This window comes from Morone saxatilis, unplaced genomic scaffold, assembly GCF_004916995.1.
Source record: "Morone saxatilis isolate NCDOM2014 unplaced genomic scaffold, NCSU_SB_2.0 Contig16, whole genome shotgun sequence".
Lineage (NCBI taxonomy): Eukaryota > Metazoa > Chordata > Actinopteri > Moronidae > Morone > Morone saxatilis.
This window is the reverse complement of record NW_023339718.1, coordinates 21685829-21697923: the sequence shown is the minus strand read 5'-3', so window position 1 is coordinate 21697923 and position 12095 is coordinate 21685829. Positions and strand designations below refer to the sequence as shown.

Genomic DNA, 12095 nt, shown 5'->3' with positions numbered 1-12095 from the left:
AGTGAAAAGAACAATTTCCCCTAGAGGATTAATAAAGTATATCTTCTTCTTATTATTATTATTATTATTATTATTATTATTATTATTATTGTTCTTCCAGCCAAATTAAGTTTACTTATATAAACCTTGACTGCAACTATTCACAGCCTATACATTTTCATTTTCAAATATTCCTGACTGTTCAGAAAACAAAAGTCCACAGTACATCCACATTTGAAGTTAACAAAAAGCTCTGAGAGGGGCATAACTGGAAGTAGTTAAAAGGAGGGACCTAACCCTCCCTCCAGCCTCCACTGCACATCATGTGGATCTCTTTATCTGTCTGTCATTAAGCCTCAAGCTCTGGTTTCCTGCACTTCATTTTTTCCACGAAATAACTCATTGACACAACATTTCTCAAAGATAAAATTAAAACATGAGCTGACGATGACAAGGGCAGGTGATCTCAATTAATACTGAGCAAAAATACTTGGCTCTACCGATTGGCTGTAGAAACAAAGGACAGGACACAAATCACAGTTAGAGATGAATAATCCATTTTCTGCTTGAAGATGTGTTGGAACATAATCAGTATAAACCATTCAAATAAACTGTGAAAAATGGAGGATGATTTGAACTAACTTGTTTGCCTTTGGTAAGTTGCATAACTAGATGATTCACTCTGAGCTGACCTGACATTGAAAGTAATGATTTTCCATCCAACTTGTTTTTGTATATTTTTGTGTTCTTACAAATGTGATAACAAGTTTAACTTTATAAGACTCTGTCGCAGTCACATCCTCTTCCTTTCTGCTCTGCTGGCATCATAATCAGAGAAAGTGAACACAGTAACAGCAGCTACATTATACTGTATAATAATTCTTATATATTATAATTCATTATTTAGTTTCCCTCGCATCCTAAACTTCTCTCTCTCCCTCGCAGAGATGTAGCGTGTGTGTTGTTGTGATCGGCGGACCATCATGCACCTCTTCCTGCTGCTGATCCTTCAAGCCACAGCAGCCTTGGGACAGATCGACCCCGGTACACACACACACACACACACACACACTGGCAGTATTTTCCCTGGTCCGTAGCCCTAATTCAGATCAATTAAGTTTTATATTCTTGTGTTTTCAGCACACTGTCGCTATGCCTTGGGCATGGAGGATAGACGGATTAAAGACGATGACATCACAGCATCCAGCCAATGGTATGAGACCACGGGACCACAGTACGCCAGGTCAGTGTGACAGAGGGATGTTGTGTGTTATTATTTAATAAGATATAAATAACTGTTGACTTTATTCTTCTTTCATTCATGTTTTTGTATGTTTTATCTGTTTACTATTTACAGAGTTGACCGGGATACTTTTATAGTTTTTATAACTAATCTTAAAACCAAATAAATTTTAATTCTGACATACGTGGAGAAATATTATTTGATCACAGTGTACATGGTATGAGATTACCATGTATTCATGCAGAATCATTTTTAACTTGGTTTAAGTGTCAAATAAGAAGAAAAATATAACATGTAGAAAAATCCAACCTCTGAAGATCATTCTGAATGTATTGAATTTCTCATAGCCCCTCACTTCTTTTTTTTTGGGTGAACTGCAATGTGATGTAATTCCAATTTCACCACTGACATTAACCAAAATAAAGCTTGAAAACACAACTCCAAATGACACAAAAATGTTTCAGACTGAAAAAGGACATGAAGTGTATCGTTTAACTGTGTTTTTGATCTACTTTATCAAACGTTCCCAGCATGTGCAGACACTCTGAACTGAACTCTGTGTGTGTTTGCAGGTTGAATCATGAGGAGGGAGAGGGCGCCTGGTGTCCTATGGGGCAGCTGGAGCCTTCAGACAGTCAGTACCTGCAGGTTTGTGTCTGCTCAGTGCTTTAAAGAAAGAAACGATCCCAAACATGTTCAATCATGTCGATGTACCAGTATGTGTTCCAGTATGTGACAGTTCAAGTTCCAGTGTCTGTAAGATGAAGCAGAAGAAGTACAAAGTCAAAGGCTGATGAGAGGCAAAATGTCCTCAAAAATCTCCAGCCAGTCCAGCTGCCTTTAAAGAAGCACTTATATCAGGGGTTAAGTTAGGATGTGTGAGGAGGAGGCGTCCTGCCTGCAGGAGGAAGGTGATGCTTCAGTCAGTGAAACAGGAGGAAGTTCAGTAAAACCCTTTATTCAACTAATAAAAATGGATTTCAGTACTGAAGATAGGAGTTCAACAGCATAAGAAATATGAATTTTGCTGGAGATGGGTCAGTTTTCTGTCATCAGATCATATTGATACATTTAATGTGATTTGTGCAACTGCCTGTGAAGTTTGTGCTTCACTAGGTTGCATCTCTAATAGTAAACATGGTTGATATATTAGTTTACTGTTGTGGCTGAAGTGTGTGTGTGTGTGTTTGTTTTGTAGAATTGGATGATTATTTGAGGACATTAAGGTAATATTTAGGGAATCATTTAACAAAGGTACAAACACAAAATACTGTGTCATCACAAGTTTATGGCTGGCACAATATGCCCAAAGATAAACTTCTTTTTTTTTTGGGTCACTAATTTGACAGATGTGTTGATGTGTTCAGGTGGATCTGGGAAGGCTGACCTTCCTCACGGTCGTTGGGACTCAGGGACGGTACGCCAGGAACTCTGGGAACGAGTTTGCCCGAGCTTACCGCCTCAACTACAGCAGGGATGGCCTGCTGTGGAAGTCCTGGAAGAACCGGCTGGGAAATGCTGTGAGTGACCCCAATATTTCACTACAGAGGTTAGACAGAAATCTGAGCAGCAGAGAGAATGTCAGAAAATCTGGAGCGGAAACATGTGACGGAGTGATAGAACAGAGAGACGGCAGAAAGAATGGGAGAAAGAGGAAGGAAAAGAAAATTATGCTTTTTTCATTGTGAACATTTCGTCATTCACCCTCGAATCAGAGGAAATGACATTTACACACCGGCTTCCTGTTGGCCTTTGAGGTCCCAGGCAGCTACAGCAACATAATTAACAAACAAAACAAACAAAATTTAACACCATGTCATGTTTTGTCTGAGGCTGTTGGACTAAGCAGTTCCCTCCCTCACATTCAAACTGGGAACTTCCCAGAACCACCACAGAGTTCTGCTGAACAACAGAAGGATTCAAATGGGAACAGAAACTTTTCTATTTTAAGATAGAAGGAGAGATTGATTCCTGGTAGCCCAACAAAGGAGCAAACAAGGTTAGGTGATGAAGTCATTGAGCTGTGTTGTAGTTTGATTTTGATCTGTGCCAATTTGTAAAACAAAACTGACATAAAACACAAAGAATTTCAAGCATTTTAAAGCAATATTAAATTAATTCCCTAAATTATTCAGCCACATAGCACTGTGGTTCCCCACCTGGAGGTCTGGACAACCACTGGTCCTCAAAGCTTCACGAGGGGTTGCAAGATCTTCTTTATTTTAAGGGGTGTAAGAAAACTTCAGAAATATATACAGTAGGTCTATATCTCAGCATTTCATTCATTTCTGTGAAGAAAACTGTTTTTATTCTTCACTCTAATACCTGCCTCGTCCTGCATTAGAAAAGTGCGCAGTTAAAACAACCAAAGATCTAATAGAACAATGGCCAAAGATCAGGAAGAAGTTAACACTGAATTTGTCTAAAAGAAGTATGTATCACTGTTAAAAAAACTAAACATAGTACAGACAGAAAAGTGTATTAAACATTACTAAAAATATCAGGAAAACTCCTCTCTAGTGCCATATTCACAGGAAATAATCTGCTGAACATTCATCCAAATCTCTTGTTTTACATGACCTTCCTGCAGTTATTGCGTTCACTGTTTGGTTTAATTGTACAGCTCAACAGTTGTTCTGTACTCTTCTTACAAAATATTCTTAAAATATGTCACTAAGTCAGGGGTCGTCAGATTACTCAATGATAGAAAAGGGGTCTCTTAAGGAAAAAGGTTGGGAAGCACTGACATAGGAGAATGAAAGATAAAGGTAGAAAACTGACCACTTCATAAATATAGTAACACAAGGTAAAACAATTTTATCAAAGTCAGATTTTAAGTTTATTAGCTTATGCTCAGTTCATCCCTGTTGAGTTTCTTCTTTTTATGTTCTTAATGTTCTCAGACCTTAATAACAGAGGATGGATAGACATGGATGTTTTTAGGCCTGCATGTCGCAAATGTACAAACTCATTTCCCTCTTCAGGACAACTGTTGATCCTGTTGTTTCTCATGTGGTATTTGTTTCCAGGTGATGGAGGGCAACAAAAACGCCTACGCCTCAGTCATCAACGACCTTTACCCTCCGATCATCACCCGCTACGTCCGGCTGATCCCGGTCACCAAACTGTCGACCACCGTCTGCATGAGAGTGGAGCTTTACGGCTGTCCATGGGAGGGTAGGACACACAAACACACTGTCACACTGTAAATGTGTGTGTGTTCTTTAGCTCTGCTGACATTAGAGGATGTTAAGTCATTGGATTTAGACTTTTATCACTTCTCAGAAATGTTTACCCCTTCTGAGAGAAAGGAAACTCCTCAGAAACCTCCTCTTTCTAAAATGGCAACATTAAACCTAACACTGTAAATCAGTTGTGCAATAAAACTAAATCATGGCAACAAATTTAATGCCAAAAGCAATTACAGTTTTATTTTATCACACAGTTTATTTGCAAAGGAATGCACATCAAGCAAGTGCAGCAGAAGATTTATCTAAATTGTAGCACATAAAAAGGAGGAGTTATGTACTTTTCAGTGAGCTTTCAATATTTTTTATCCATGGACTGTAATGTGTCCGTTAAATCAATTATGGAAAACTGTCCTGTCCCAGCAGCTGGCAAGCTCCCAGACCTGCCAGCATTCCCGTTTTATCCGGGTTTGTCCCATATCTCCAGAGCCTTCTCGTTTATTTGTTTTACCAGGGAAACTGCTGTAATTTGCATGGCCCTCAAAATTTGAAATGGGAAGAGCAATCACAGTGTCGGTAGTTCAGTCCCTAGCTCCTCCTGAATGAGAGGCAAGTTGTTGCTTGGATAGAAGCGTTTTATAAATGCAGCCATTTAGCATTAAATGATGATGAAGCTAGTCAGTCTATCTAACATCTAACACCATATCAAGCATATCAAGTTATAGTAACACTGAAAACTAATGGCTGGTTTACTGATTACATTCCTGTTCCGTAGAGGATGAATCCTTTTGATTTTTCTCTAGCTCCACCACCAGCCCAATCTACTAGTAAGGCTATGAGAATAGCTAAATCGTAAGTATGTTTATTGTTTTGTCCAATGATTGTGTACTGTTGGATGTAACAAACATTTCAGCCTCGAGGAGCCACTATTAGAGCCGAAGGCCTCTTAGTGCCCAGTCTAACTGCTAACTGCCAGTTATCAAGCTAGTGAGCTAACTCCATAACATGGGTTAACACTGTTTATTCAAGAGACCTCATCATGTCATTATGTCGATTTTATAAAACTTCACATACTCCCCTTTTAACCTGTCCTCTCCCCCCTGCAGACGGTCTGATCTCCTACAGCGCTCCGGAGGGTCAGCTCATGATGCCGCCTGGTTATCCCATTGCCAGCCTCAACGACTCCACTTATGACGGAGTTCATGAGAGAAGGCGAGTCACACGCCCTGATCACACATCAGTGTTTCCCCTTTCTCTGCTCTCTGTGGCTGACAGCTGTCTCATTCAATAGGAGGCTGTTCGGGGGGATGGGTCAGCTGACGGACGGTGTGATCGGCCAGGATGACTTCCTGGTGACGCGTCAGTACCACGTGTGGCCGGGCTATGACTACCTGGGCTGGAGGAACGACTCGCTGGGAACTCAGGGATACGTGGAGATGGAGTTTGTCTTCGACAGGCAGAGAAACTTCACCTCCATGAAGGTTTTTAATTCTGCTCACTTTATATTATCATAGCTTAAAAAGACATTTTAAAACTTTTAGCGCATAGCAGTAATAAACAGACCCAATGAAGCACTGACGGAGGGACTGCTCAGAGCAGATCAACATTGCACTGTACACAGCACACCAATGTGCTTTAACAAGTGGAGGTGAACCCACATTAACCTGTCCAAAATTGCACGAACCTGTTTTATTCATGTTTTCCTTGTGTGTTTTACTCAGTTTCATTAATTCTTTACCAACAAACTCCAGAATATGCACTGGAAAAAAACATTTTATTCCAATTAAGACTGCAGTCACTGACATCACTGGTTAACTGCTGTACTAGATAGTAAAACATGAGCATGTTGTTATTTTTACAAAGATAAAACTATTCTGTCAGTGCTAAATGCAAATCCTATAATATGGATATGGATATGCTGTTACTAAGCACCAACAAAAAATAACACTAGATTTCAGCTTTTTGTACAGCTCATTAAAACTTTGCTGTTGTGAATGCAACATCCTTGTACTTTCCATGTCCTTTATTTCATTTTTTCTTCTATTTTTCCTTCATTTGCCTTTTTTTTCTAATTTTAATGCATATGTATTTTATCGTATTATGTACATATATATTTCTATTTATAGTAGGCTATTTTTATGCTATGCTTTGTATACATATTTTAAGGATATTTATACTATGTATAAATTTATTTTACTATATACAAGATACCAGGCATCTTGGGAACAAAAGTCTTCCTGAGAATGGATACAAAGTTTCATCTCATCGTATCTTTCTTAGCCTATTATTTTAAAAATACTGTATAATAATACTCATTTGTCTTCAGATATGGACAGAAAACTCAAGCATCACAAATATAGTAATAATATAGTTTTTTAGAACAACTGAAAGGAAACCCTCTATGAGAACATACTTTGTCTGGCAGTGAGGCTCAAATAAAATGTTTGGAAATCTTCCTTTAAACCAATACAGCAGAAAGTTGACAAAAAGATCAATTAAAAATAAAATGAATATTCTGACTAAATGTTTTTATTGTGTTTTTAATCGTACAAATACAATCTCTCCTCTGTCCCTCTGTTCAGGTTCACAGTAACAACATGTTCTCCCGCGGTGTGAAGATCTTCTCCTCTGTCTCCTGTTGGTTTAAGCCCCGCCTCATCGCAGGCTGGGAGGCGGAGTCTGTGGCGTTCAAGACGGTGCTGGATGACAGAAACCCGAGCGCCCGCTATGTCACCGTGCCGCTGAACCGTCGCACCGCCAAATCCATTCGCTGTCGCTTTTACTTCGCTGACGTCTGGATGATGTTCAGCGAGATCTCCTTTCAGTCAGGTATAACACAGACACACACACACACACACACACACACACACATAGAGATACATGCATACATGATTATATAAACGCACACACAGATTCACAGTTCTTTCAAAACAGACAATTGACATGACTTCATTTGCTCCTCAGAGGACACTGTCCTCCCTACCCAGATTACCTTGGAGGTGACCCCTACTCCAGTCAACGAGGAGGGCACCATGTCAACCACACCAAAGACAGGTTTGACCTTTAACCTTACCCTTTTCATTTCAGATGATCCTTTAAAATGTATATTATGTGTTATAACGTCAATAAACCATCCTCACATTTAACTGCAAACAATAGTATAATAACAAACAACTACACCTCTAACCTTTCACCACAGCAGTCAATCCGTCAGCCAGTGACCCGCCAGATGACAGGAACACGCCCATTCTAATTGGCTGCCTGGTGACCATCATTCTGCTGTTGGTCATCATAATCTTCCTCATCCTCTGGTGCCAGTACGTCTGCAAGGTGCTGGAGAAGGTGAGCAGATAAACCTGTAGCATTAATTTTAAATTGTATGCGCTTTTGGTCATTAGAGTTTCTTATTTCCTTGATATACATTCTTCATTATTCTGCCCCCAGGAGTGTTCAATATATAAGATAATTGATATCCGGCTAAAGACCTTTATGTTGTAGGATTTAAAGATTTGTCACTTTGAGGACACCAACAGGTGGTATCTGAAAAAACAGATCTGACCTGGGGACACTGAGATGAGAAGCCATCATAAAGACCTTTTATCACTAATACTACAGTTTTAAAGCACAATTGTTCTCAGTTCAGTGGTCTAAACACTTTCCTAATACATCTATTGTCTTCAGTTCCCAGTAAGTCAGCTTCAAGCCACCTGTTGAATCATAAACTGTTATGTTAATCTGAAATCATCATAGCAGAGCAGCAAATCTAAACAGCTGTTCACAAACCAAAGGCAAAATAAGAAGTAGCCTTTTATTTTCCATTTTAGGAAACTAAATTGAAGTCTACAGCTTTATTATGTTTACACAAGGAGAAACAAAAGGAGAAAATGAAAGGGTTGGATAAATAAAAAATGGAGAGAAAACTGTTCCCAACCTTTTCCTAACTAACTTCTGTGCTTGGATTTCTCCATGAACATAATGAAATGTAAGTTTTATGTAAAAGTAGATGTTGACAACAACAACAAATCATAAAGCTTCATGACCTGCATAAAGGGGTGGATCATTGTTGTCTCTAGACTATTTAAGAATAGTTGAACACACAGATTATTAATATGCATATTCCTTAATGCTGAAAGAAATGTTTTCCTCTCCCTCCGTCCTTCAGGCTCCACGTCGGATCCTTGACGAGGAGGTGACAGTTCGGCTGTCGTCCTGCAGTGACACCATCATCCTCCAGACCCCCCCTGTTCCCCCCCGCTCCGGCCATGGCCCTACAGGTAGCCCATCACATTTAAGTCCAAATAGAAGGCAAGAAACGGATGAACAACCTCATTTGTAGAGATTGTATTTATACACAAGCCTTTCTTTCCCTATAAAAATTACTAAAAACTAAGATTGAGATAAGTGCTGCTTGTTTTTTCATCTCACACATTGAGACCCCAAAGCTGTTTTCCCTGCACAGGGTAGCTTGGGCTTTGTTTGCTTGATTATTTCATGTTTTTTTTGTTTTCCTCAGGCCCCGCCAACACTGACCCTCACTATGAGAGAGTTTTCCTGTTGGACCCACAGTACCAGAACCCGGCAGTGCTCAGAAACAAGTTGCCAGAGCTGTCCCAGAGTGCAGAAGCCTCAGGTAAACACACTGAAACTGAAACTCATTTTTTTTTAACCTTCATTACTTACAGCAGTTAGATCAGAAAGGAAATATGAGAATAAGGTTGACACATAAAAGCAGTTAGATCAGAAAGGAAATATGAGAATAAGGTTGACACATAAAATAATTTCCCTTTTGAAAATCCCTTCTTACAGGCACTTCATCATGTTCATGAGCAGTTATTGACCATATATGTTAGACATATCTCATCAAAGGAAACATAAAGTTGAGTGGAAGTAAACCTGAATCTGTGATGCCTTAAAAATGCTCCAGATCTTCCATGATGACATGTTTAGACATGACTGTAAGAGAGAGGAAGGGGCCCCCAATAAAATACACTAAACTGCTGCAGTCTGCCCCCTACTGACATGTCTACAACATGCACCTTCACCCCTCCTGTCAAATATCCCCCATCCTGTCTGTCCTTAACAGCTTTTGGATGTTTCTCTGCATTTAACTTCCTTTATTTCCTTCAGAAAAAAAAATCTTTTTTCTCCTCCTTTTTTTGTCTGCGATATTTTCTTGATGATGCTGTGAAAACTGAATGTGCATGCTCATTCATTCTGCAGTATTTCTCTCTTTTACCTCCCAGCCCTCTCTGTCTCTGTCTATGTTTCCTCCTCCTCTTCCTCCAGCTCTCCTCCTCGGTAATCCTCTCTATGACCTCCTCCTGCTGACTTCCTGTCACATGACGTCAGGCTGGCTGCGTGGTAAGAGCTGAAAGGTGTGACTTCAGACATTTAAACACCTACCAGATACAGCAGACAAAACCAAGATGCAGTCTCAGTCGGGCTTTACTTGTGATCATAAGGTTCACATTCGATAGAAAGAAAGAAATATTACAACCACGGACAATCTCGGCTTCCATCATTCCGGTACTTTTGTGAATTTTTTTCAGCAGTTATTAACAATATTAAAGAGACAACAGGATATGAAGGAAAGAGAACAACAAAGGTTCCCGGATGCTAAATTCATACAGTGTTATACAGTATTTACAGTGTTATACAGTATTTCCTGTTACTAAGGCTCCGTAGGGAGCTGTGAAAACAATATAATTCATCATTCTTTATAAGAAATCACAGAGAAAAGTGGCACAACAAAAACAAAAAAAACCCTCATTCTTCTTTCTCCAACAGCATGTGGAGGAGGCTACGCCGAGCCTGACGTCACCCAGTGCACTCCGCACCAGTGCTTCCATAGCAACGCGCCGCACTATGCTGAGACGGACATCGTGCGGTTGCAGGGCGTCACCGGCAGCAACATGTATGCCGTCCCCGCTCTCACCGTGGACTCTCTCACCAGGAAGGACATCTCTGCCGCCGAGTTCCCACGGCAACAGCTGATCTTCAGGGAGAAACTGGGGGAGGGGCAGTTTGGAGAGGTGAGCAGGGAGTGGGCCGAGCCACAGAAGAAGAGGGAGCATTTAAAATCCTTAAAAGTTTGTGGGCAAAGTCTAAAAGAATTTAGAAAATGTATTGATGCGTGCATTTGATTCTTCTTAAAACACAGCGCTCTGTTGCCTCAATTTCTTCCAATCTGACTGGTATTTCTTAAATGAAAGGGAATGTGTATGTGTAAGAAAGTTGTTTGTCTCAGAAAAAGTAGCCTAAAAGTAGTCTACTAGCGTCCATGGTTATGTTTGTACGCACATGTCTTCGGCAGGTCCACCTGTGTGAGGCCGAGGGACTCCCAGAGTTCCTTGGGGAGGGGTCACCTCTCCCTGATAGGGATGGACGTTCGGTACTGGTGGCTGTTAAACAGCTGAGGGCCGATGCTACCAGCCAAGCCAGGTACACAACGTGTCTGTGTGTGTGACAGTGTTTTTATGTGTGTTGATCTATGACCTTTGTTTCTTTAGTTTCTCTACATTAACATAATACAATAAGTTTAATACAATGGATGCTGTATATTTAGTGAATGTGGCTATTGTTTAGGCTGCCATGTAGCGACTAAATCAATCAGGTGTTTGGTGGCCTCAGCAAAGAAATCTTTTGGCAGAAATCCTCAACAGCTCATACCTACAAAACCGCAAATTAAAGCAGCTTTTTTAGTTTTTTGTTTTTCTTTCGACTCCAGTAATGGTAAAAAAACAAAACAGTCCAAAACAGGAAACTGAAAGTATCTCAAATGAAGTTGTCTGGCTAGACCTGAAATTGTGTCCTCTCCTCCCTGTCCATTTGTCTGTCCATCAGGAACGACTTCCTGAAGGAAATAAAGATCATGTCTCGTCTGAACGACCCCAACATCATCCGGCTGCTGTGCGTGTGCGTGTCATCCGACCCACTGTGCATGGTGACCGAATACATGGAGAACGGAGACCTCAACATGTTCCTTTCACAGCGGGAGATCGAGAGCACGCTGACACATGCCAACAACATCCCTTCAGTCAGGTTAATATGCTAACATGCTAATAGAGTCACACTTCATGCTATCTGAACTTTTCAATCCATCGGGTTCATGTTGTTTTTAATGCAAACATAAGATGCATAACACGATCCATGATTAGCACTATTTTACAGAAGAACGAAAGAACCTACGTGAATTCCCCAGTCCTCCACTGTCACTTCCATCTTTTCACCAAACCTTCACCTCCTTCCTTTCCTCCCTCCCTCTAGTCTGTCCGACCTCCTCCACATGTCGGTGCAGATCTCGTCGGGGATGAAGTACCTGGCGTCTCTGAACTTTGTGCACCGCGACCTGGCCACCAGGAATTGCCTGCTGGACCGGCGCCTCACTATTAAGATTGCCGATTTCGGGATGAGCCGAAACCTGTACAGCAGTGACTACTACCGCATCCAGGGCCGGGCAGTGCTGCCCATACGATGGATGGCCTGGGAGAGCATCCTGCTGGTGAGGAAGGGCGAGGAGCTAACATAAGATGGGACTAAAGGAAGAAAGATAATACAAATAATTTACTTGTGGCAGGAGGCATTTCTAGTAATAACATAACAGTAACAATATTACTTTCCCCAGTAACTAGTAGGCTAGTTAACTAATTACTAATAATTACACCCCCCCCCCCCCCCAAAAAAAA

The 12095-nt window shown here is 40.7% G+C and overlaps 1 protein-coding gene across 5 annotated transcripts in view; it reads left to right on the top strand.

Moving 5' to 3' along the window:
• The window catches only part of ddr2l (discoidin domain receptor family, member 2, like), a 28083-nt gene that overhangs the window by 11421 nt on the left and 4567 nt on the right, over window positions 1-12095 (top strand). For 2 of the 5 annotated variants that reach the window (XM_035657819.1, XM_035657818.1), the window contains 17 exons: window positions 925-1023; window positions 1120-1222; window positions 1795-1870; window positions 2590-2742; window positions 4252-4399; window positions 5517-5622; window positions 5702-5891; window positions 6993-7239; window positions 7375-7464; window positions 7610-7752; window positions 8573-8684; window positions 8924-9040; window positions 9697-9771; window positions 10198-10442; window positions 10724-10851; window positions 11254-11451; window positions 11677-11911. In XM_035657819.1, coding sequence (XP_035513712.1) covers window positions 963-1023; window positions 1120-1222; window positions 1795-1870; window positions 2590-2742; window positions 4252-4399; window positions 5517-5622; window positions 5702-5891; window positions 6993-7239; window positions 7375-7464; window positions 7610-7752; window positions 8573-8684; window positions 8924-9040; window positions 9697-9771; window positions 10198-10442; window positions 10724-10851; window positions 11254-11451; window positions 11677-11911 — 2427 coding nt within the window. In that variant the 5' untranslated portion in view covers window positions 925-962. Of the gene's footprint in view, window positions 1-924; window positions 1024-1119; window positions 1223-1794; window positions 1871-2589; window positions 2743-4251; window positions 4400-5516; window positions 5623-5701; window positions 5892-6992; window positions 7240-7374; window positions 7465-7609; window positions 7753-8572; window positions 8685-8923; window positions 9041-9696; window positions 9772-10197; window positions 10443-10723; window positions 10852-11253; window positions 11452-11676; window positions 11912-12095 lie in introns of those variants that run through there. The other 3 variants (XM_035657820.1, XM_035657821.1, XM_035657822.1) reach the window with 3 other exon arrangements.